General features: G+C 41.7%; 1 protein-coding gene across 1 annotated transcript; it reads left to right on the forward strand.

Annotated features, from left to right (window-relative positions):
* The first annotated feature begins 337 nt into the window (after nucleotides 1-337).
* IL18RAP (interleukin 18 receptor accessory protein) lies at nucleotides 338-26,496 on the forward strand. The gene is given in 12 exon segments (XM_037528934.1): nucleotides 338-597; nucleotides 3,778-3,945; nucleotides 5,253-5,505; nucleotides 5,602-5,779; nucleotides 14,388-14,538; nucleotides 15,525-15,590; nucleotides 17,182-17,305; nucleotides 19,789-19,940; nucleotides 20,948-21,085; nucleotides 24,129-24,302; nucleotides 25,031-25,366; nucleotides 25,369-26,496. Coding segments are annotated over 11 exon segments (1,737 nt in total). The 5' UTR covers nucleotides 338-597; nucleotides 3,778-3,854; the 3' UTR covers nucleotides 25,443-26,496.
* Nucleotides 26,497-26,942: the final 446 nt, after the last annotated feature.

Consider the following 26,942-nt stretch of genomic DNA (forward strand, 5'->3'; position numbering starts at 1 on the left):
TTCCTAGATTATAGGAAAGACCTGTTGATGTAGTTTGTCTTTCAAATGTGCCAATGTCTGTACATTAACAAGATTTTTAAAAATAAAACTGTATAAAACATTTAAAAAAAAAAAAAACTAATACAAAACAAAGTCTAAAACCCCTGAGGGAAAAACTGATTATCAACTTACACAATAGGAGCATCAGCCTGACTGAAAGGGGTAGCAAAAGCCTTGAGTGAACTTTGTTTAAAGTAACAAAGTGGGAGGAGAGGCCTCAGGGCAGAGTCAGGGGGCTGCTAGAACCCTGCTTGGCAGGCACCTGATAAGGGAAGGGGGTGCGCAGCTGGCACTCAGGACTTGAGGATGCTTGTGGGAGAGCTGCAGAGGTGAGGACAAAGAGCTTGAGGGTACAGGACTGTTGGCTTAAAAATGAGGCTCATAACAGAACAGTTCTACCAGGAATCAGGTCAGCCCTCGGATTTCTTCACAGAAGAGGCTATGACTGAAGAGCAGGCGGGGATATAAACAGCTGCCATCCCTATGAAGAAATGCTTCACAACAGGAATTTCAAATTCCTGAGTCCACTGGAGGTGATCCTTTGATGCCTTTTGCCAGGTACTCTTTATACTTACTAACCCTCCATGGTGCCAGTCTCTGATTACCACAAGTACAAAAGAACAGCTGGAAATGTATCCCTTAGTTTTCTTCTTTTGGGGTTGGTTTGTTTTAGTTTCCTCTTGCCCCTGATCCTTTCTTCCAGGCTGTGTTCCTCAAGGAATTCTAACTATCTTTTTTTCCAGCTAAAAGATACCTCTAACTTGAATTTCCCCCCCATGCTGCCAGCCCCAAGCACTTCTGAATACCACCCGCTTGCTCTTGGACTGCTCCAATTGGATCCCCAAAGACACCTCAAGCTTATTGTTTCTTTTACAGAAATACTAATTATTGATAACTTTTATAAATATTAAAATTACCCTTCCTTCCTTCCTTCCTTCCTTCCTTTTCCTTCCTTTCCTTCCTTTCCTTTATACATGCACTGGAAGCGCGGGAGGGTGAGAGAATTCGCCAGAGCCGGGAGCAGAGCAGACTGAAGTATACTGCTGAGGGTGTTAGGGGGAAAACGATGTCCTAAAGCTAATTCCACACAGGCTTTGTGGACTCCACCCCCCCCCCCCCCTCAGGCCAAAGCCAAAGACACTGGGAACTCCAAATCCCATCACCACCAAAGGGAAGGTGGCTGGGACCTGAGGGTGGGGTTAAGCAGCCAGGTGGGTATAAACCCAGACAAGTGGGCTTTGGAGGGGTTCCCCCAATTTTGTGTGTGCCTGTAGTGGAGTATTAATAAGTCCCTTTTAAGCACGCGGGTGAGGACCCACAGCCAGAAACCCGTTCAATATCGGGGCTGCTCTATAACAAGGGGAGCAGCGGGCGGCAGGAGAAGTCTGCGCGCCATGTGGGACCCTCCTCCGGTGGCGGGGATCGGAGCAGCCGGGGATCGGAGCTATCGGAGCTGCGGGGGATCGGAGCTGCCGGGGATGGAACCGGCGCCGCAGAGGCCTCGGGCAGCTTCGCAACCCAACGCTCAACCGCTGCGCCACCGGGGAGGCCCTAAAATTACTCTTTCTTTCTGTAGCTGAAGATGTTGGAGATGTGTGTGTGTGTGTGTGTGTGTGCGCGCGCGCGCGTGTGCATGTATTTAAATGAAATGAGGACTTTTATAAGGTGAGGAAAGCCAAGTGATTCTTTATAGGAAAAGATGGAAATACCTGGAGAGAAAGATGCTGGGAAAGTCGGGGGTGGAGGGAGTGGTTGAGGAGTGGCTAGTGGGGGCAGGGAGGAATGGAGGAATGAGGGGCGGAACTCGAATTACTAGTTAGACGTTGGGAGAAAGGGATTGATTTTGCCAGCTATCTAAGCAGCAAGGATATGGTGGGAAGAAAATTTGTCAAGGGAACTGTCTGAGTAGCCTTATGATATTTAGGGTAACTCTCTCTCTCTCCCCCCCCACCTTCCTTCTTCTTCCCTCTATCTCCCCCTTCTCTCTTCCCTCATTATTTTTTTCTATTGTCACTGAAATTGTTGCATTTTCCTGTAATTTTTTTTTGTTTTGTTTTTTCTTGCTGACAAAGACTCTTTCCTTGACAAAGACTTGTTGGCTCCAGTCTTGTCTTCAGCTAGCCTAGTTTAGTCTTAGCAAAGAATAAGTCTTCCCATCCTTAGTCTCTCTCTGCCTTACCAACTTATTCCTCTCCCACCTTAATTTCTCAGCCTTTGTCCTGTTCTTTTGCAAGATTCCTGTTGGGTCAGTTAAGTAACAAATTATCCCCTTGATGCTGCCACTTGGTGATTTCCTATCCCTTGATCACGCCATTCTGTGCCCCAATGATATACTCATTATATTCCGAGTTCAACTTCTCTCTCTCTCCCCTATTGCAATGTCTTGAACAATCTTGTTTACTGTTTTGGGTCAAAACAATGATTTCTTTAAGATTGTTCTCCACATTGTGACAGACTTGTGAGGACAGGGACTGTGCCAATTATTTTGCCTACATCCCCTATCCCTGTCATAAAGAGCTTCAGGACAGTATGGGAATGTCTTATGAAAAATTTTAGCTGGAGTTAAAATTACCTTATTTGTACAAGTAATATACCTGAAGTCAGATATTTAAGAACTTAAGAGGCAAAGACAAAATCATTCTACAGTGAAATTACGTGCACTGTTTGCTCAAATTACAGAGTATCACCCACTGATCTAGGCTGAAAGTTTGTGTTGCCCTAAGTACATAAGCTGAAGTTCTAATGCCCAAAGATGATATTCACTAACAATGGTATTTGAAAGTTGCTTAGGGTTAGGTGTGAAGCTCTTATAAGTAGGATTAGTGTTCTTATAAAATAGACTCCAGAGATCTCTAGCACCTTCCACCATATGAGGACACAGCCAGAAGATGCTGGCTATGAATCAGAAAGAGGGTCTTCCCCAGAATGCAAATATCCAGCACCTTGATCTGGAAATTCCCTGCTTCCAGGGCTGTGAGACCTAAATTTCTGTTGTTTATAAATATCACTTTGCTATGTTGTTATAACAACATCAATGGGACTAGAATACCCATACCCACCTTTATGTCTTAGAATCCACTTTTCATCACTCAGTTCTTGTCAGTGAGTCAAAAGTTCCAATAATCACCTGATCTACATGGGGGGCAAAAGCACCAGGAAGACAGACCAAGCTCTGGCTCTCTCTTGAGGTGACCTGCTTCCCTTTTTCTATTTCATAGGGTTGGCAGTAATGCCATCCAGTGACAGCTTTCCCTTTCTTCCTTGGAGCACAGAGTCAAGCATCCTCTATTACCATTACTAAAGCTAGCAATATGCAGATAGCCTCATTTTTTATATCTGAACTATAGCATTAGCTGCCCTATTCTGAAGATCTGTTTTTTTTTTATTCAACTGGAACCACCTTTTCAGGAATACTTTTGCTTAACTCTTTCCAAAATACTCATGGAACTAGGCAATGTAGGTAAGAACATTAAAAAAAGAGAATTTCACAAAGAAATGATGTCAAAAGAACATACCATATGGTGTAGAGATCCTGGTGTTACCATCAACGAGTTCCTTCCTTTACATGCCACAAAGTGACACAAAGAGACGCGACACCCCTCCAAGAGGGCCACATGGTGGTTAGATGTTGGCATGAGCAGGTGGTGCTGGGTAGGACCTGCCCTTCAGCACTTCCTATGTGACTTGCGTTGTGAGCACTGGTTCAGATTTCTCCATTTCCTCTTTTTTGACTTACAGCCCTGAAAAGGACTCTTGAGATTCAGCTCTGATCATGGTGTGCCCATCTCTGGTTGAAGAACAAGTGGATTAAAGGGATGTCAGGACCACGGAAAACCATGCTTGCTTTGGGCTGGATATTTCTTTGGCTTGTTGTAGGAGAAAGAATTGAAGGATTTGCTATCTCAGGTAGGGGTTTTTAATTTTCTTGCTAACACTGAGTCGTGTGGTCAAAGTTAAAGTAACATATAACCTGATATTTCAGCAGCATGGCATATTAACAAAAAAAATTTCCCTATTATTGTCAGGTTGGATATGGGAGGAGAAATAATTAAATTAGCGTGAACTGCTTTTAGCAAATAGCAAGCATTGATGGGAAACCCAGTTACTGGGGGTTCAGTGGGGGCAACTGAAAGGGAACAAAGGGTGATTTAGAAAGATGGGTGGATGGGGCCACCCTGGTGGCACAAGGGGTTAAGACAAACACAGCCTCTGAGGCTGTCTGCAGCCACTGCAGCACGAGTTTGATCCCCAGTCAGGGAGCTACCCACATTGCGCAGCAGAACTCTCCTATCTCGTCCACTGCTCCCCTCAGCAGTGTGTTTCAGTCAGTCTGCCTGTTCTGCTCCACACTCTGTCTTTGGTGAATCCTCTGACCCTCGGTGCCTCCTGCCTGCACCCCAGCTCTTGTATGCATAAAAAAAATAAATCTTTAAGAAAAAAAAAAAAGAAGAGCCTCCCCTGGTGGTGCAGCGGTTGCACGCTGGGCTGCAAAACTGCCCACAGCCTTGGCGAGGGTCCCACATGGCGCGACAGACCTCTCCTGCCACACCCGCTGCTCCCCTCAGCAGTGTATTTTGTCAGTCTGCCTGTTCTGTTCCCTGCTGACTCAGGTGAATCCTCTCAACCTCCCGCACATCTGACTGTACCCAGTGCTTGTATAAATAAAAATAAATGAATCTTTAAAAAAAAAAAAAAAAAGAGCAACTTAAAAAAAAAAAAAGATGGGTAGAAAGAATTCAAACATGAACTTTTTTCTTCAAAATGAGAACAGTGAAGACAAAAGACACACAAGTGAGCCTAATCCTGTGCTAAATTGTTTGTTTGTTTGTAAATAAAAGAATTTCCTCTTCTAATGCTTTTCTGTGTTGTTTTTTATTGTATTTTTTTTTTTTAAAGTTTGTGGCACTTTTTTTTTTTAAGATTTATTTATTTATTTATACAAGCACTGGGTACAGTCAGAAGTGCGGGAGGGTGAGAGAATTCACCAGAGCCAGAGTGGGGAGCAGAGCAGGCAGAAGGACCGAAGTACACTGCTGAGGGGAGCAGCGGGCGGCAGGAGAGGTCTGCGCGCCATGTGGGACCCTCCTCCAGTGGCCGGGGAGCAGCCGGGGATCGAACCGGCTCAGCAGAGGCTGCGGGCAGCTTCTCAACCCAGCGCTCAACCGCTGCGCCACCGGGGAGTCCCTGTATTGATTTTTTATTGTGGTTTTCAGATTGCCCCACCAAAAAAATTCTTCGGACATATTCTTCAGGGAGTGAGGAGGAGCTTGTCTTATTTTGTGATTTAAAAAATTGCAATGATAATAAGAACCTGTCTGATGTCCAGTGGTATCTACAACATCCAAATGGAACGGTGCTAGGGGAAATTACCAAAAACTATCCTCACATCCTTCAAGAGAAGAGCCTTCATTTTTCAACCACAGAGCTGAGTAATTCTGGATCATACATTTGTAGGCCCAGGATGAGGTATGTCCCAAATGAATTCTTACTAAAAAAATTCCCTAAATCCTGTATTATTTGGACATGATGTTTATGTTCACAGAAACTTGTTAACTTCTGTAGGAGTTCCCAGGATGAGAACTGTTGTGTCAAGATAGTCTTAGAGGTTAAGCCCAAGACAAATGAATCATGTGCGAATCCTGTATCACATAAGCAAGACCTTCTTCTTGGTGCAATGGGCTCCATTTCTTGCCCCTGTCTCCGCAACCAAAGAGATGCTCCAGAACTGACCTGGTACCAGGTAAGAATGTATTCTCCAAAACTTCTGTGAGAGCTTGTTTTTTATGGTGACATAACAATGTGGGATTGTGAATCTGAGGTCTGGAGCTTCCAAAAGTCTGGCCTTGTGCTTACAGAGGAGACCATGTTGTAGAGCAACCCCGATACAAAACGGGGTGCCTGCCTGTGGGTCCTCACCCGCGCGCTTAAAAGGACTTATCAATGCTCTACTGCAGGCACACGTGAAAGGTTAATAAAAGGTTTATTTACAAGGGAAAGGGAAATGAGGAAATGTACAGCTCTGGGAGAAAAGTGGGAGACAAAGTTTTAAATGAGTCCTACCCAATCCGCCGATCAGGAATCCCAAAATGGCACTCTCAGAGTTGGCCGCCAGCCAGGAGCGGTGAAGCCAGGAGGCGAGCGATCGCGAGCCAGAGAGCCCAAGGCCCACGTGTTTGGTTTTTTATATCCAACCTGGCTGCCCAACTCCACCCTCAGGTCCCAGCCACCCTCCCTTGGTGGTGATGGGATTTGTCTTTCCCAGAGTCTTGATGGCTTTAGTCTGGAGTGGGGGTGGGGTCCACAAAGCCTGTATGGGATTAACTCAGGACATCATTTCCCCCTAACAACCAGACTTTGTAAAATGGTGTTTCACTTAGGTAACCACAGTCTGATATTCCAATTATTAGAACCATCCTTTGGATCAGTGCCAGAAAAATGTCTAAAATTCAAGGACAGTACACATCACATATGACAGGATTATGAAGACTGGCTAAAACAGAGGCCAGATTAGTTCATTTTTACTGTCTTTTAAAGCAGTGTGTGTTATAAAGGAGATGGAAGCACCGATAACTACATCTTGAAGGATTTCTAAAAGAAACAGGAGGCTGGACTACTTTCCAAAGATGACATGTCTGGGGGAACTATTAGGGCAAACACAGGGTGGCCCTGCCTGCCAGGTGTCCTGCAGGGGAGACAGTGTCTGGAGAAAGTAAGGCTAAGCATAAAAAGGAGCAGGGGCAAGGAGAAGGCAAATTTCAATATGACTTTTGAGTTATGAACTATGTGTGAGTAAGCTTCCAAAACAACAAAACACAAAGAACCACTTCATATTTTAATCATGTTTATTGTTATTTCAAGTGCTGATATCTATGGGTATCTATGTATATTCATGGAAGTTTCTCCTCTGATATAACCTTATCTCCAATGACCCCTGAGCCACAGAATCTAGGAATATAATTTAGTTGCTTTTTACACTTTCAATAATTGTTTAATGTCCATAATTTGCCTTAAGAATCACACAAATTTTAAAATTCGCCTTTAAATTTTCTGACCACAAAAACATTTTAAATTGCTACTACTTGAAGTCAGGTGGACCATGCTTATCTGGTGACTTCATCTCTTCCAAGACACAACAGAGGCTCCTGTACAGGTATTACCAAGGTGTGAGAAGGCACTTCCTCACTTGATGCCCTTGAGAATTGGTGACTATATGTCATGACATCCAGTGTAGAAATAAGTATAGCGGGAGGGAGAGTGATTTGCTTAACAAAGGTCGGGTGGCCTCTTCACATTTTAAAGTGACACTGAACTTATGCTTGTCTCCATGAAGTTCTAATTCAAGAAGCCCATTAATTTCATAACCTCTAACATGAAGTCAATAAAGGGAGCCAATGGTTCTGTGCATTGTTTTCAGTTCTCTTTTAAGAACAAAACTTCATCTGGCTCAAAAGTATCTATAATGCTGGGCCTCCCCTGGTGGCGCAATGGTTGAGCGCTGGGCTGCAAAGTTGCCTGCAGCCTCCACAGCGCCGGTTCAATCCCCACATGGAGGGGAGGGTCCCACATGGCACGCAGACCTCTCCTGCTGTCCGCTGCTCCCCTCAGCAGTGTATTTCGTCACTCTGCCTGTTCTGTTCCCTGCTCTGGCTCTGAATTCTCTCACCCTCCCGCGCGCTTCTGACTGTACACACACTTCTGACAGTACCCAGTGCTTGTATTAAAAAAAAAAACAAAGTATCTATAATGCAGGATGTCTCAGTTTATTAGGGTTGAGTCTTTTTTAGGCCAGTAAAAGCAGGCTTCGCTTGCCTCCTGTTATTTCAGGTGAAAATGCCCTTGAACTTTAAATAATTGTAACCTTGGAGAGAAAGCCATTTTTTACTTGCTTGCGGGTAAGCACAGCCACAAAGTAGTTCCCAGCTCTCTACTTATATAATGTTTACAAACTAACACTATAGCTATGTGATGTTCACAAGAGGAAGTTTTATTTCATTTCTCTTGGGTTTTGACTGCATGAAAGGAGATGTGTTGATGGCAAATAGATATCTGTCTAAAAGTAGGCAGCATTCGGGCCTCCCTGGTGGTGCAAGGGGTTAAGATGCAACCTATGAAACTATCCACAGCCACTGCAGCACAAGTTCGATCCCCGGCCAGGGAGCTACCCACATGGCGCAGCAGACCTCTCCTGACTCGCCCGCTGCTCCTCTCAGAAGTGTATTTCAGTCGCTCTGCCTGTTCTGTTCCCCACTCTGTCTCTGGTGAATTCTTTCACCCTCCACACCTCTGGCCTGTGCCCCAGTTCTTGTATGCATAAATAAATATTAAAAAAAAAAAAGTAGGCAGTATTGGCTCCTGTTAAAATTGTACCTTCTGATGCATATTTGCATAGGCCAGGCTCAGGGCATATTTTATGACTCCACATGTGCCATCACCTGCAAAACCTCAAAAAAGCAGTGTATCCTTAAAGGGGAGGCATAGGCAGGAAATAATGCCTAGTGCTCCCTGTCTTCATGTTAAACCTCAGGTACGCAGGTATCAGGTGGAGGTGGTGGGTCCCACCTAAGGCATCTCAGCACAGGTAACATGAGCACTGACTGAGATCATGAAAACACAATGTTATTGTATAGATGAAATGACTGGCCAGAGAGGTGCCTGCCAAATGTCTAGGATATCCAACTGAAATAAATCCATGGGATGGGGTTTCTGGGGGATTTCAAAATAGGTTTTTAAAGACACATTCAATAAATATAGGGTTGGAGAGTTGTAACTGAAAATATTTAATAACCAAGAAGTCTGACTAAAAGGGAACAATCTGCTGTTATTTTATTAATTTTTGATTTCCTGGTTATTAATTCTAAGAATACTTTCTCCCTATTTTAATAATTTATGAAATTATAATGAATAAATAGCCTTGGCCTAAACAGATGTCATGTTAAATGATAATTGCATTTAATGAGAGAGCACTTTTGTTCTTTTTTTAAATAATTTTTTTTATTAATAATATTTTTTAGATTTATTTATTTATACATACAAGAACTGGGGTATAGGCCAGACGTGCGGGGGGTGAGAGGACTCACCAGAGACAGAGTCGGGAACAGAATAGGCAGATGTACTGAAATACACTGCTGAGGGGAGCAGTGAGTGAGTCAGGAGAGGTCTGCTGCACCATGTGGGTCACCTCCCTGGCTGGTCTCGAACTCGTGCTGCAGTAGCTGCGGATAGTTTCACAGTGCTGCATCTTAACCCTTTGCACCACCAGGGAGGCCCCACACAGTTGTTCTTTAACTTAGCTCAAAATCTGACAAGAAGCAAACTTTATCAAAGGACAATGGGAAAAAGTCTTCTCGATGGCTGGGAACACTGAAATGTGGTGTTGGTGACAGAGCTGTGACCTCCTTCTAGTGGGATTTGAGCACTGAGTAGCTTTTCCATTGGTGGTTTAAGAAAATCTCTCTTGTGCCACATTCATTCGCCACCGTGCTGACATGGCCACCTCCTCATCACTCAGGCTTGTGTTCCACGGAATCTTTGCACATCGACCTGCCACTTCTCTCTCTCATTTCCTTTTGGTCTAGTCTTATTGTAACAGGCAGTTGTTGGTATTAAGTAAGCCTTGTGAAAATGGAGAACTGGTGAGGATGGTGAGGCTGGCTAGAAAAAATCAAGGGGATTCCAAGGAGAGAATCATCAAACTTGAATTTTGAAAATTGTTTCCAATGTTGACACATTGGCATATTCAGTTGTTCTCACTGTGGAATTTCAGATCTCTCATAATCTTGGACAACTTCCATGTAACTATTTAACGTTATAACCCACATGTTTTTTAATCAATACAGAAAACTGAGAAATGTACTCCTTCCTAGTTTTGAACACTGTTGATACAGTCCCCAATTGCAGTAGCTTGGGACAGATCTGTTATGTGATTGATTCATTCTAAGTTGGCAAACAGGTCTTTTTCGCAAGAACAGCAATCCAGCTGGGCCTATTTTGGGCTAATAGAACAATGCAGCCCATGTTCATGATTTTATCCTATTGTTTTGGTATAGGTGCATCATTCTGCCTGCTAAGAGGTTGGAATTCTGATTTTGAAACCCAACATATTAGCCCTTGCTCCAGATTTATGAGATTTGTAGATGAGATGTATGTGTGTGCAATCTTCACTCAATCACTTAGTAAAAATACTGAACAACCCGGCACTAAGGACAGTTCTCAAATATTGAATCTAGACTGATCCTTCTGGTTACATGTGGTCCATTAAATCATAACTTAGGGGTAAGTTACCCAAAGAACTAAAAAAAGACTCCCAAGCATTGAGTCATTCTGCCCACATGTACCCATTTTGTTTAACAAGGAGATCATGAAATATTACCTAAGTGACTCATTTAGTGAAGACACAGTGTGATTATTGTATCCCTCTGAACCTCTGAACTAATCATTCCATCAGGGAAGGAAAGAAGAAAATGGACACGGTCGTTGTTAGTATCAACTGGCTGATATTAACCACTTTTTTCCTGTATAAGGGTTCACAGACAATCTGTTTAATAATTCATTCAAGTGTTTGAATAGGGATTGCTATCTAGCTCACCAGTCTGTAATTTCCATTATCTACTCCTTTTCCATTAGTAGTTAAATAATAGTACATAATTTATGTATCAGTAGAATGTTACCAATTGATGATTGGGGCAAAAGACTGTGAAGCTACACTTAGCAGAGCATAAAATGGGCACTGGATGCACTAACTTGAAGGTATGTTCCAAGAATGATGAGAGGCTGATTGTGGTGGGAGCAGAGTTCCCATTACAGTTAGAACTGGAAACAAAGGCAATTGTGTTGGTTATATAGTTTGGTTATTGTGTCCCTGCTTGTGTAGCTGAACTGGACAAGTGTGAATCCTGATCAAAAGAAAAAGCAGTAGGAACAGAAAGAAGACAGCAGACACTGGTGATATTTTCAAGGATGAAAATAAGAGATTAAATACTTTAAGGATATGAAAAAAGAACTATCCTATTTTGGGTTCCTAGGACTCAGAACATATTCATAACAATTACCAAGTTGGTGAAAGCAAAAATTAATTCAATTAGGGGTGTGAGACAGGGGACATATGCAGATCTGGACACAATGAATCCGTATCGGGGAGCAATAAAAGGAACATGAAAACCTCAAGCTCATCAGGGGACAGGACTCAAGATGTTGATGCATGGCCCTTCCAGACTAGAGAGAGGAACCCCAGGAAGGAGCGCCACTGCATTGCTCAGTTCCAGGGAGCATTATTTTCATAAGACACCAGAAGTTTCCTTGTGCTCCCTACAGTGCTTGTGCTGCCTGGGAGTATATGAGCTTGAATGATCAGAGTGTAACATTGAAATAACTGCTCATGTTAGTAAAGGATACATTTTTTTATTTTATTCCTCCCCTTATTCATAACTTTAAAAGTAGTTTTAAATAGTTTCAGCCTTTTTTGTGGTTGTTGCATGTTCTAGTTCTCCTTAGGTTCACACTCGCTCTTTTCATATAGGTTCACACTGAGCTGTCCCTCCTTCCATATTTTGCTTATGACTATTTCACATCTAAACAAAACAACAAAACTCCTGTGTAGTTCCATTAGCCTCACTTTCCTACTAAGAGCATTTGTGATGGCATTATTAGAATGGGTTTCCCATCATTCTTGACAAAAATTGCTTCTCCCTTATTTCTTTTCTTTGGCTCTTCCTTTGAGTTCCATCCATGAAGTCGTAATGCTGCATCTTAAATCATATTTATCAGGTCCACTTTACAATTACCCATTCTCCTGTGGCTCAGCTGAGGCCTTTGCTACAACTGTGCATCCTCTCCCATTATCTTCTCTAGGAATTTCCAAAAGGGCTCTATGTGTACTTCTGTTCTTTATGTAACTACTGGAGTCTCTAGAGTTTTATCTCTGAGTTTTGCTCCATACTTGCAAACTTAAAAAGTTTCTTAGACCCTGTGCTCAGTTGGGTAGATATTTAACCATCTGTCAGCCTCTTACCCCCTTTTTACTTCCTACCTGCAGCTGTCTCTCTTGGGCCAGTTCTGGTCTTCCTTTTAGGCTCCTTGTCAATCTACTGGAAATTCCTTCTTGGGCTGCAGAAACCACACCAGAGGTTTGGAGTGGGGGAATTCCAACTTCTATGAGTCAGAAAAGTGGAAGGGAAATTCCTCAATCAGAACAAGAAATTCAGAATCAGAAAAATTAAAGTGATCTTCAGTCTTTTCACTTGTGCTAGCTGTGTGATAGGGACCAAAATACAAAATCCATTTTCTCATCTATGACACAGAAGACCTAGAATCTATGTAAGCAAATCCATAATCTTTTGGGTAACTATATGAGATGACACACGAGAAACACCTTTGTCATCTCTATAGGTAGTAGATTTTACTGTTTTGTTCTTTTTGTCAGTCTCTTTTCTTTGACTACAAAAGTGAGAGGTATGTTCCTGGTAGTTGGCTGGAGACTAGAAAGCCATGTGCTGCATGGAATTAGGGGCTAAAGGATTATTGGTATACTGCCTCCTGATCATTTAAGTATAATAGTTTTTGCTTAAATTTATAGGAGCTTCCACACTTAGTTGCCAGTCACTTTTCTAAAAATTTCTGAACATGTGTCTCAAGCTTCAAAACCTTTCTTTCAAAAAACAAACAAACAAAAGCTTCCTTTCAATTATACACACATTTATTCACTTCTCATTTAAAAAAATCTTCCCATTGCTGGCCTGCTTGCTGCACAGTGGAGACACAAAGACTAGACACATTTACATGCATCACCCTTTGACCTTGGCCTTGCTTCTTAGATGTATGCTTTCTTCAAATGTTTCTAAGGTGGCACTGAGTGACTGGTTCCACATATTCTTCAAGGTTCTGATTAGCCAGAAGGGAGAACCCTGCCTTCCTGTGACCTACCTGAGCATGTTCCATTCTGGCTTACTACTCAGAGCTGCAGCCTTCAACTAAGAGCTCACTGAGAGAAGGGGTCTATGTTTATTCCTTCCAGTGTATACAGGACCAGCTATGTGTCTCAGTACAAGGCTTCTGTCAGTGGGCAGTACCAGCCGTGGCTGCCCGCGGTAGTGGAGGTCTGTGCTCATAGCCCTGGGGTCATAAAGTGGCCGATTCTGCTCTGGGGGCTGATAACTTATATCTACAGGGGCTTCCTCTAGAGTTAGAATTTCAGACTGAGCGCACACTATCCAGCGGGGAGAAGTGATGGGAGGGGTGTGCATTGAGAAGAGAAAGATCAAGATTGACAAAGAACATGGTTAATTAGGAAATTGCAAGTGGGTAGAGAGAAAGAGCCCAGGAAGGAATGGCAAGATCAGAGGCTGAAGAACTTCAGACTTTAGCTTACAGGTACAAGAGCATCATTGGTAGATTCAAAGTAAGGGGAGAACTTTTCATAAAGGTATTTTAGTTTATATTTGCCTTTGGGTACACTGTGACCTAAGTAAGTGTTTTCTTTTTCTCTTTTTAAAGATTTATTTATTTATACATACAAGAACTGGGGTACAGGCCAGAGGTGTGTGGGGGAGGTGTTGAGAGGGTTCACCAGAGACAGAGTGGGGAACAGAACAGGCAGACTGACTGAAATACACTGCTGAGGGGAGCAGTAGGTGAGACAAGAGAGGTCTGCTGCGCCATGTGGGTAGCTCCCTGGCTGGCCAGGGATCGAACTTGTGCTGCAGAGGCTGTGGACAGCTTCACAGTGATGTGCTTAACTCCTTGTGCCACCAGGGAGGCCCTAAATGTTTCTTAATCATCGGTCATTCCTTGTTATATTTATATTATTTACTTCTTATTTTAAATTTACATCTTACTCTTAATAGAGTTGAATGTATGTAAAGAGGGAATGTTTTATTAATCCAATACACAGAAAATCTGTCACTTTCCACATATATATATGCACATGCATAGACACATATACATATATACGTTTTTAAAATATTCATTTAGAACCCTATTTAGAACACCATGAACTTTCTAAAATACTTTCAATAGCCTGAGTCCTGCTTTGGAAAATACTAGAATACAGGGTTAAATAGCACTTTGTGGGCTGATTAGATTTGGTACCTTCATCTCCACATATAAATGTAATCAAAATACCCCTCCTGTCAAATAATCAACATCAAAATACCCCTCCTGTCAAATAATTTTCTTACAAATATTTTTTGAACAATTTCTCTTCATATTTGGGGCTATTGTTGCAACGCCCTTCTCTCAGACTTGCCCAAACTCCCCTGGTTCAAATTCATGAAGTCCTTCTGTAGGTTCAAATAATACTCATAACAATTATCTGATGAAAGAAAGTTATTTAATTTTCTTGTCTCTTGGATTAGAATGGAACACTGCTGCCTAAAAAAAGGAGCAATCCACTCTCAGTGGATGAGGTCTTTATACAGGATGGGGGCACCTACGTGTGTGATTACACTCAGTCTGATGAGACAAGTTCATGGACAGTCAGAGCCGTTGTCCGAGTGAGAACCATTGGTAAGTGACATTTCCAATGCGATATCTGACATTTGAACAACAATCACCTAAGTCAAGTTATCTTTCTTTGTCATCTTCTTTAGCAACTTTTTTTCCTTTCAAGGAAGAAAAAAAGCAGTCATACAATTATAGTAATGCACAGCCTTGAATGTGGACCAATGTCTGTTTTCCCATTAATCTACATTCTATTCTCCAGGAAAACAAATTCTGAGTTAGGTTCAAATTGTTACATGTTCAGTTCTTCCCTTGTTGATCTCTTGTTTGTTTTATAAGAAATTAAGAAATTACATTCACTATTTCACAAGCAGAAATAGTGGTATCTATGTACCTAACACCAGCTTTAATAGTTATTCACAATTTTCTATATGCTTCAATTTTGCTTTTTATTAAGAAAATGAAACATTGCAGGCACACAATCAAGACTGAGCCCTCCTCCCTTCCAAGTGCCTCCTTCCCAGATGTGTTGCAATCCTGTCATTCATAGGCTTTCCGTTTATGGGTCTTTTTTTTTTTCCTTTTTAAGTATGTATGGCTTCATTAATAAAATGGTATAGTATCCTATGTTATAAAATGTGTTTTGTGTTATACATAAATGGCCTTATTCTAAAGTATAGTTTTACCAATTAATGCTCCTGTTAGTAATGAACAAATTCCCATTAATCCCAAACATTTGATGTAATGAGACTTACTGATTAGTATTAAGTGGGCTTTCTATTTTCCCCCCCCAATTAACATTTTTCTGACTAATGAAGCTGAACATCTTGTTAATGTACTTATTGGCTTTTTGGGCTTATTCTGTGACTTGTCTATGCTTGACCCAATTTTCTCTTGGGTCATATTTTTCACATGGAAACTTGAGTTTCTAGTTTTATGAATTATGTTAAAATTTGAAGAGAGACTTTCAAAATATTTATATATCACACATCATAGCAAGCATGCCTTAGGATTTCTCAATGCCAATAATGACTTTTATGTTTATCTTATAGAGAAAGACACTAATCACAAACCAGACATTCTGGATCCCATCAGTGACACTCTGGAAGTAGAACTTGGTAAGATGGGTGACAGCATCACCCGGAATTACATCACGCTCTAGGAGGGGTCTAAATGTGACATCAGAAAAAGGGAATCATTATTTTATGACAAACTGAATTGGATGAGTCAGTGACTGACTATATTTGTAAACTTATCTAGTTTCTTAATCTTTCTAAATCTGTTTTTAAATCCATAAGTAGGCAAAATGAAGCTGACTTCATAAGTTTGCATTGAGAAGTAAAGGACAATATATGCATATATGCTATGTAGCTTGTGCATTGCACATGCACAATAGATTTTAGACACTTCCTACTCCCCCTTGGATGCCTCCCCCCCATGAACAGGTGGTTATATATATTGGCCAAGTCTATAAAATTAGCCAGCTTACCAACTTGAGAATAGAGTTTGTTCGGGCTTTTTAGATAATTGTAGGAGAATACTAGAACTTCTGTTCAAATAATTTCTCTTCCAAAGTAGTGTCTTCTTTTGGATAGAAGCGGAAAAATGGCTTCCAGTGGTCCCCTTTTATCTTATCAACTTCCATAACATTTATAGTCTCCCCAGAATCAAATAAGAACAGCTCTATTTTAAATATAATGTGGTTATTTCAGTCATTCAAATGTTTCTTTTAAATGTTTAAATGTTAGTCAAATATTATTTAAAATGTTAATCAAACACTTGTAATTGTAGAAATGTAAAAATAGTATTATGACAAAAGACCACTAGATGGCAGTAGCTATGTATCTGATTATGGAAATAGCACTATGGGCAACATCACAAGAGCAGAAGGAACAGAGAAAGACGATTAATTCAAAATAGCCAAGATACATATGATATCAGTAAAATTTAAGGTATTACTGGGGAAAGCATTATTAAGATACAAGATGAGTTTTCAAATTGAGTCCCTAGCCATTTCTTGGTGAAAACACTGAATTGGAGGTAGAGCGTAACTGGATGAACCTTATGGAGAAAATGCGTAGAAAAGAGTGTTATAATAACATGCATATTGATCCAAAGTGTGTTGTTCACACAAAGTGAATCTCAAAGCAATTTCTTCTTTAAACTACATGCTTATTTTCACATATTATGCAAATATTGGTTAGTGCGATGTTCTTTGTTGGCACACCTTGGGGACATGATCAATGGATTTTATATGCTTCCTTATTCCTCCCCACGGAGTAGGTGATTACATATATTAGTTATATGCATGTGATTAAGAGTGTCAGTTTAACCAATTTATCAGCTTGGGTAGTTTTAATCTTATGAGTACAGTGTTTGCACTACCTTTCGGGGCTGGTCACCGAAACTCCTTAACCTGTGTATCCTCAAATCATACCAGAACCTTTGGAACCATGGCAGCTAACTTTCATTTTAACAACATAGAGTCACAAATTTGAGAAATGAGCATTGCACCTTACAGACAAACGCACCCTACTTTATTTGCTACTGAATGAAAGATAGGGAGAAGTTGAGTTATTTCTGGCCCCTGTTTTACCCACAAACCCAATTGGATTAGGAAACAATTTTCAGGGTACCTTTTCTCCTGCACAGGACAGACATTCTTATGGCTTCTTTCCTTCCTGTTTTCTGTGAACCCATCATTTTCAGGAAAACCATTAACTCTTAATTGCACAGCACAATTTGGCTTCGAAAAGGACTTTAAACCTGTGATAAGATGGTATATCAAAGATTCTGACCAAGAATGGGAAGTCCCAACACCTGAGGGGGAAAGGTAAGACAGAAATAAGTGGAATCTGTTCTTTGCAACCCACATCAAATGCTTTCACCTTCATAAATCTCTAAAAGGTACACACAAAAGTAAACAAAGACATGCAATTGATAGCATAGCCGCTAGGGCCCAGGGGTGAAGAAAATTAAAGTAGTGGAATGCAAAGTGCATGTTAATTTTAAAAATGAGATACTTAAGTTGTTTGAAAGCTCAATTTGTAGAAATAGTTAATATGGCTGGTTTAATTTCTAAATAGGCTTCTTAAATAGAAGTAGCATGTCCAACAGATGGGAAAGGATGCCATCCACCCAATCCCATTGTTCTCCATGCCATCCATTCAGAGCAGTGATCAGTTCTGGGATCCAGAGTGTATCCAGAGGAAATGGCACAAATTAAGGAGCCTGATAACAAGTATACATGTGAAGTGAGGAATACTTGAAACACTCTACCCTAGAAAAGGCGACTGTTGTGATACACTCTTTGGAAGCACTTGGAAGCTACTATGTCTTAAGAGAAACTAGATTTAGAGCACAGAACCCAGATCAGTGGACACAATTTATGAGGAAGACAATCTGGCTCACAGAAAGGGAACTTCAAGACATTTGGAGCTAACTCCTAACAAAGCTGGACTCCCGTCCCTGGAAGGATTAAGGACTTAGATTCAATCTGTCAGGCATCTCTCTAAGGGAAACAGCCCCTCATTTTTCTAAAGACCTGTTCCAAAGGAACAGTGAACTTACTAACCACTGATTTTTTTAAACATGCCAATGAACAAATATAATATCATTTTGAAAAGCAGACATCACTACAAAAAATAAAGAACATATTTTGGTAACAAAAATAAAATTTAACCAGAACTTCTAAGGGGAGTCACAGGGATCCCGTTAAGCTGATATGGCATCAAAGTTCAAAGTAGCCAAATGTAGGGGAGGGAGCAGGCTCTGACTTCACACACCTTTGGGTTTGAAACTGATTTCCATCTACTGGCCACGTGAAGCTCTACTCTGCGAGGCCCCTATGAGGAGAATGACAGTAGCCTTGATAAGCTTAACATAGCGCTGGTATAAAGAGGAGCTTTCCCACTAACTTGCAGCTTCTTCTCAGACTGATCAAGCCATCCAGTTAACACTGGACACATTATGATAGAAAGAAAGGACCAAATTTAATTAAATACATACGGAGAACCTACGTGGCTGTAAATTCTGGAGTAAAAGGGACACACTATGTATTTGAGTAAGGAATGAGATAGAGAACTGGGGCTTCCAGGAAAGAGGAAGGTGACTCATATGCCAGAAACCAGACGCTCCACAACTCGATGTTTGCCCTGAAATATAGATGAGTTTCTCTGATTAAAAGGTTATTTGTGGAGATAAGCCTCAATCTGGGTGATATCTCTAATCTTCATTCTTCTAGATGGTAAAGTTTCTTTTGAAGTCTCTAGGACCTTGATTTATCTCAGCTGGAAATAATCTACACAGCAAGTTGACCTATCTTGGAAGAGCTGTCCCTGACGTGTTGGGGAGACCTCTCCTTCACTGACTTTCCATAGAAAGTATTCAGTGAATACAACTAATACAACAAAAACATCATCCACAAAAACAAAATAAAACAAAACCCCAATATCCAAATTGTGAAAAAATCCTCAGACTCACACTTCCTGGATGGGGCAGATGGTATAGGCTCAAGAATCAGGCTGCCATTGCCCAGTGCTGAGACTGTGGGCCATCACATACATTCTGTGCCAGGTCCAAGTCTTGACCAAATAGGGAAATCACACTGTTAACTTGTAGAGTTCTTGTGAGGTGAGGAACAGAGATATGTTTGTCTGCATTTAGTGCTCAGAGATTGCCTGATCCGTAGTAAGCTCTTGGAAGCAGTTAGTAATTTTTAATATTGTTCTTAAGTTATTGTTATTTTCTGTTCTGAAGGGGAATTCTTAGAGAGAGGAAGATCAGATGAAGCCCACAAATAAGTTATATATATATATTTTTTTTCTTTAAAGATTTATTTATTTATACAAGAACCAGGGTACAGGCCAGATAGATTTGCGGGAGGGTGAGAGGATTCACCAGAGACAGAATAGGGAACAGAACAGGCAGATCAACCAAAATACACTGCTGAGGGGAGCAGTGGGCGAGACAGGAGAGGTCTGCAATGCCATGTGGGTATCTCCCTAGCTGGCCAGGATCGAACCCGCACTGCAGATACTGCAGACAGCATCATAGCAATGCGCTCAACTGCCTGTGCCACCAGGGAGGCCCTAAGTTATATTTTAATGTAGAGGATTAGAATTGATGGTTAGAAGATTCAGCAACTTCAGAAAAGTGAATTGTCTCTGACAATATTCTTCTGGCATGTCTGCCCACTATTTCATCCATTTCTTCTCTCAGAGCCAAACCATTGGCTGCTTGCATGAGTTCCAAATACTTCAAACAGGTGTTGATCTATATTCATAAACAGGTGTGATATTTTCCCTCCTCTCTTAGGATTGAAACCAAGATAACAGATGAAAAAATTAAGCGAGTCATCTTTTTGAAAGAGGTGACTCAGAGTGATCTTCATAAGAAATTTATTTGCTTTGCCCAGAACTCCATAGGGAACACTACCCGGTCCATCCAGCTGAAAGCAAAGAGAGGAGGTAAGTCTGGAAGTTTGCCTAGGAATCGTTCAACTGCAACTCGTGTTGCAGTTGCTGTGGATAATTTCATAGGTTGTGTCTTAACCTTTGCGCCACCAGGAAGGCCCCGCTCTTTATTATTTACTCATTCATTTATTCATTCACTCACTATTTCACATATTCACTTGTTCATTCATTAAATAAATACCGATAGGACATGTTTTATGCTAAGACCTAGGTTTTGTTTTTTTTTTTTCCTATTGTCCTTTCCTGGATCTGAATATAAAAGATGTGATGATTTACTACTGGAGAGTGGAAGAGAAAAAGAGTATTCTAGCTCAGTGTTCAGAGAGATATGGGTCTATCCCAGATCAAAGTCTTTGAAAGCTGAATAGAAATCGCTGGGAAGGAGTAAATTTTCAACTTCTTCTTAAATATCTGTATAAAATATAAATTTCTTTAAGAAGATACCCAGATAAAAATGATATAATTCATTCAACTAATGGGTGATTATAGAATAAGGAGGTTATGAAAGTTGCGATGCTTCATTAAGACAAAATTTGTGCCTGATTCCTAGTGGATGCTCTATACCAGCTTCCCTTGGCAGAGGTGGGCATGAGACCCCAGGCGTCAGGCAACATGGAGTGTGTGAAAGTAAAGCAGGTGGAACTCCTCACCTCAGGAAGGTTAGAACTTAATAGTTACAGTAATGAGAGGGATGCAAATGTGTATTTGTGCGAAAGTATATGGAGGAAAATAAATTAAGGTATCTATGATCAATTTCCCAGACCAGCATGATGAGGAACTGCCTGTTCTCCTGGACTCTCTAAAGTTCATTGTGAGACAGTTCCCTCAAGATGTGATTTAAGGTATTACCAGAGTCAAGAGAAATGCTTCCATGACAGTCATTTTGATAAAATGATATTAAGTCCAGAGAAGACACTGGGCAGGGCCCCTCACTGACTGAAAGCGGTCTTGGCCCAGGAATGCTATCATTGCCTTTGCTCATGGCTGCTGTGTTTCCCCAGTGGTCTTCATATACATCCTCCTCGGGACCACCATGACCCTGGCAGGAGTGCTGATGGGCTGTGCTCTCCTCTACATGCACTGGATTGAAATAGTCCTGCTGTACCGAACCTACCAGAGCAAGGATGAGACACTCAGAGGTAAGGTGACCCCAACTTGCCTCTGTGTTTTCCTCACAGAACTGCTGTAGAAGGATGGGTGTTCTCAGGTTGGGAAGTCAGGCCCCACAGGCCTTGAGACTCTCCTTCTGGTCTGATGCTTTCACACTCAGGAGGCTGGGAGCAGGTAGGGTACCAACCTCTTTTCATCCTAGTTACCAAGAATCTTGCTGACCATGGAACTGGAGGACATATTGGACTTGAAAATAATCTGCTGGTCAACTTAACACTTCATGCCTTAGTTTCTTGAGTGGATTAAGTACTATAATTGTCATGCCAACCATCTACAAGCTAGGCAGAGAATCTTGAAGTGACATGCTCTGAATGGAACTTCTGAGTGTTCAAGTTTGGGTTTAGGGCCTAGACAGTTTGACCTAGAGACCCTGTTAGCTATTTTCTTGATTAGCTTCATACGGAAAATGAGGGGGCTGTAGTGTAAATGAAGATTTCTCAGGCTTTTGCCCCATTGGCCTCTGTGGCTATCACCTGTGGTCTTGAATGCAGGAGATGCTTGGGAGCATGGGCTCGGATTATGCGTGGCTGATGGTGGATACCTGGAGTATGGTGTGGGCATGCGTAAGTGGGCACACCTGAGCCTGGAGGCTGAGGCTATAAGGGCAGCATCACAGAGGATGGCGTGTGGCAAAGGGCGGTGGAAAGCAGCAGAGAATAGCTAAGAGAGAAAAGGGTGTATAGAGATTCTCTGTGTGGGGTGGGCAATTTGCTATCTCCCTGCTGGCTGTTTCCCCTGCATAAGCTGCCTGAACTGATGATGAACTTACCTGGCTTGGGATGATTGCAGAACAGAGGCTTAAAGATGGTGGAAATTCCAAATATCAGAAAATTGTGAAGTTCTGTAAAATGCATGGACTTGGGACCACCTTGGACTTATTACAATTAATCAAGTGTCTGTCAATGGTCTGATAATACAGGATAATGTTTATTAATATTTGATTCTTCAAAATAGAACTGCTTCAGTGTTTTTCTAGCCATGGAGCTCTCTAATGTTTGATTATCTACAGTTTTAGTAAAAGATGCTGTTGTTTGGAAAGAGCAGAATTCCTTCTGCAGAGTCCAGGGGTAACGAATTACCTGACGGGGATACCCCTCACACACCTGAGTTCTTCTCCCACACCAGGAACTCAGCAGAAAATTCTCAAATCTCCAGGGAAAGGATGAGGAAAGAAATCCTAAGTCACACCTTTCTTTTGGCTGATTGTTGAGAGTCTGTACTAGAGACCTTTGAGTCAAGAGTGTTTTTGACATTTATTTTCAAAAATTAGCCTTTTTGAATTGAGCAAATCATCTAATCAATGTCTTGATCATTTCCCTATATGACTTTATACTTTTTTCTACTAAAATTCTATTGAAGAATCTAGAGCTTTTATAAAAGTATTCATCAAGATGAAACATCTACATGGGCCCTTCTTTGCATTGACAATATTTCAGTAATGTATGGGGAAGCAGACCTGGTTTTCATTCATAGAGATTCAGTGTCAGCTGTAGGCTAATATTTTTCAACAAAATGACTTTCCTTTTAAGTTAATACTGAATAACCAACATATTAGAGAAGCATAGAATGTCAGAATTTTGGAGAATCTAAGAGATTGTTTAATACTTCCACTCTCTAATTTTATTACTAAGGAAATTAATGTCTCCAGGTTATAGAAATATTCTGGTTTGAGGGCTTGAGCATAGAAATGGAAGGAATAGGGCCTTCCCAGTGGTGCAGCGCTGTGAAGCTGTCCGCAGCCTCTGCAGCGCGGTTTGATTCCCAGCTGGCCAGCGAGCAACCCACATGGCAGGGTAGACCTCTCCTGTCTTGCCCGCTGCTCCCCTCAGCAGTGTCTTCGGTCCGTCTGCCTGTTCTGCTCCCCACTCTGTTTCTGGTGAATCCTCTTACCATCCTGCACCTCTGACTGTACCCCAGCTATTGTATAAATAAAATAAATCTTAAAAAAAAAACCAAAAAAGAAATGGAAGGAATAGAGGCAACACCGGTGTGTGACACACTGATTGCTTGGTGCGTGCCTGCTGACCAAGTTCTGTGAGCCTCATCCTTCCCACTTGGGCCAAGAGCAACTTCTCCAATTAATCTCCCGGGCCTGCGCGCTCTAGCATCTTCCTCTTTTGTCTCCTGAGCCTCCTCCACCCACTCTTCCTTTTTAATTGTAGCCACTTTCACCACTAAAGCCTCTCCTTAGGTTTACCTTGAGTAAGGGAAATATCAAATGGCACCCGCAACCACTTGTTTTTCATTTTGAAACAATACTCTTTGCTGGGCATTGTGCAAAGTGCTAAATACCATCCAGATGTGTCTAATTCCAAAGCCCACAAATTAGCTTTTGAGATTTTTCACCACTTCCAGTTCATTCTTTAGCATGTCCCACTACTGTCAATATGCATTTGTAATAATTTAGTCAATAGACATGAGACCTTGAGAATATTCTTAAATCAGGTTTCATAAGTAGAGTTTCCCATCTAGAGGGGATGGGAGCGGAAAGAAATTTTTTATACCTACTATGAGCCTGGCACCAAGTAATTCATTTCCATGATCACATGCAACCCTGAAAGCAGCTTGCCAGGGAGTTGTTATAATCTCATTTTGTTTGTGGGATGCAAATAGAGGTATATGTGTGTTCAACTCTCTCATGTGAAAGATACTATATTAGCAGTGCTTTGCTCACTGGATAGTATGATTTGATGGAGAAGACTCTTCTTTTATGTGTAATTAATAAGCTGGCAACATTGCAGATGCAAAGAAAGCTCAGAGGAACTCCTGAGTACATGTGATTTAATCATTGAAGGACCAGCTGTTTGATCAGACCTCAGTGACCATGAAGTGCTTCCTAACTTAGAATTCAATTCTGTGTAGATGATCGATACCACTCAGGAGGGTGATTTTGAAATAAACACAGCTGCTGCTTTTTAATTTTTACATCAACTCAGTAAGGGTCAAGCACATGTAGGTATATCATCATAATAAATAATAAGGAAATGGATGGTTATTTTCCCTCTTCCTTAGATAAAAAGGAATTCGATGCCTTCATATCCTATGCAAAATGCAGTTCTTTTGAGAGTGAGGCCGCTGTATCTCTGAGTGAAGAAAACTTGGCTCTAAATCTATTCCCTGAAGTTTTGGAAAACAAATATGGATATAATTTATGTTTGCTTGAAAGAGATGTGGCTCCCGGAGGAGGTATGTTCTGATGGAAAAAATAAAGAACAAAAAAAGATAGCTAAATGCAAGTGCTCCCTAATTTCTTGTCATTCTGTATGTTGGAATCTACATGTTCTGTAAGTTTTCAGAGCTTGGAACATCCTGGGTAACACAGAAAAACACTAGCAGAGAGATGCCCCATCATCATCATCATCAAAAAAAAAAAAAAATCCTTCAGAAAAAAAAGTCACCTGTATATTGGGCCCAAGGGAGGCCTTCCAGAGCAAAGATATTTTTCTGGGCCTGGGCAGGGAGTCATCTCTGTCCCTCTGTCCCTAATGGCACCCTGCTTTTTGGGAGTCTGCCCTCCATAATCCTGCAGGCTCCTCAGACCTGTGCCCAGCCCCAGGTACTCATGAGACACGCATGCATTACTGACCAATTCTGCCTCAGACAATCACTATGGTGCCTGGGACATTCCATGCCTCTCTGTTATCCCAGCCTACCTTGGTCCAGTGAGCTTTGAGCATAGAGAAATTGACAATTGGAGGAGACAGAACACAAGGCGAGGAATGTTGAATTGAAAAATCACTGAACACTAGCGTCTACCTCAACTATTGATGGAGCTGATCTAGTAGACCAAATTTCTTTTCTGACATAAGAGTGTCCATTTCAAGAAATGCTGTGGGTGGATTGGGGAGATTCAGGCTTATTGTGACTCAAGTTTAACACAAAAAATTACAAATAATTCAATTCTTTGTTTGCAGTGTATGCAGAAGACATTGTGAGCATTATTAAGAAAAGTAGGAGAGGAATATTCATCTTGAGCCCCAACTATGTCAATGGACCTGGTATCTTTGAACTGCAAGCAGCTGTGAATCTTGCCTTGGATGATCAAATGCTGAAACTAATTTTAATTAAATTCTGTTCCTTCCAAGAGCCAGAGGCTCTACCTCATCTAGTGAAAAAAGCTCTCAGGGTTTTGCCCACAGTCACCTGGAAAGGCTTAAAATCAATTCCTTCAAATTCTGGGTTCTGGACTCAAATACGCTACCACATGCCTGTGAAAAAATCTAAAGGACTCACATGGAGCCAACTAAGAATTATTCCGAGATTTTTCTCTGGAAAAAACAGAGAAAAACAGAAACCACTGGGAGGAGCTCCCAGCCTAGGGAATGATGGGTGAGCCCTGAACTATCTGCCTGCCAGTCCCTGGTGAGTGGAGACATTGATGGACAGACACACAGCGTTGATGGAGCAGATGTAAAATGGAAAGTCTTCTGCTAGCCCTGAGCTAGCTCGACAGGCACTGGATAACACTGAAGCTGTGGTCAGAACCTCGAACTTGGCAGAGGGAGAGTGAATTCTCCACATGCACATATGTGCAGTACACGGCGCCCTAAAAATTTCCCAGTGAGCTGAGCAGAAGCAACAGATTCAGCCACTTTTGCTTTTTGTAGCTATGGACTATCAAGTCTACTGTGTCTTTCACTGGAAACCTGTGATTTAAACTTTGCCTGAAGCTTTCCTGTAAAGAAGACAATTCTTACTCCATGTTCCCCCATTAACTGAAGCACAGAGGCAAGAAGACAAGGGGCAAATGGGAACATATTTGGCCTCTGTTGTGTTCTTATGGGAAGTGCCCATCTGGGGGATAAGGGCACTTATCCCCTTGTGTGCTAAGACACAAGCCTGGGGGCGGGGAGCAGAGTAGGGCTCAGTTCAGTACTGCTCTTTCCCTTGGGCTGGGACATTTGTGCAGGGCCTGAAGTATACACTGGGGCCCTGGAATTAGGGGCCAACTAGGCCAAGATCATTAGGTCAATGAAGAGTCAAGTAATGGCCTAGCAGTTACCTACAAAGTAGAGAGGAGGTGGTGAGAGTCAGCAGCCAAGGGAAGAGTCCAAGAAATAAGTGTACACTGGTTAGAAGACAGCAAGAATGGAGCTTGAGCAGAACCTTAGTCTGAGTCAGTTGCCCGTGTACCTCCTAACCCTGCTGGCTTCAGGGAAAGTCCTCTGAAGTAGCAGCGTGATGTGCTGAAGTCCCACGGAGCTGTTCCTGATAGACAGGGTTAATTGGACTCTCATAATTTTGTTCTGTTTATGAAAGTTCTATCTGTAGGTAAAATAACGTTCTGGTGATTCATGAATGCAAAAACTTCAGACTGTCTCTTCCCTGAGAGAATGGAATGATTCATTGGAGCAATAAAAAGTGACTTCTGGACTCATTCATCAGTTATGTGTCACATCTACTGTCTGAATATGATCCAGGTACGGAGCGGCCAACAGCCACCTTATCTGGCCATTGCTCGGTGCCTGTGTGAATTGCTCTTGAACTCCTTTTTTCGCAGAGCCTCCCACATCATAGAAACCACTGTGGCTTTGGCACCAAGCAACATCCTTGTTGAGAATTTCAGTGAGAAAGTTAAAGATGAGTTAAAGGGTATAAATTATTCCTGAAGGAAGTTCTTGTGGGAAGACTCATTGCAGGGTTTCCGCAGGGAAGAACCCACACTGTCTTCATGCCATTGTGCTAGGGGACGGCCGGGATCCCTGCTTTTCCTGCCACACTGTCTGGGATCTAAGACTCAGAGACTTCTTTTGGCCTGTTTATGTAGGTTTATTTTATTTTAAAATAGAGATTGCTACAGCTGATGTATCCAGAGGTCCAGAGGTT

Source organism: Talpa occidentalis, unplaced genomic scaffold (genome assembly GCF_014898055.3).
Source record: "Talpa occidentalis isolate TD23 unplaced genomic scaffold, MPIMG_talOcc4v2.1 talOcc4.5, whole genome shotgun sequence".
Classification (NCBI taxonomy): domain Eukaryota; kingdom Metazoa; phylum Chordata; class Mammalia; order Eulipotyphla; family Talpidae; genus Talpa; species Talpa occidentalis.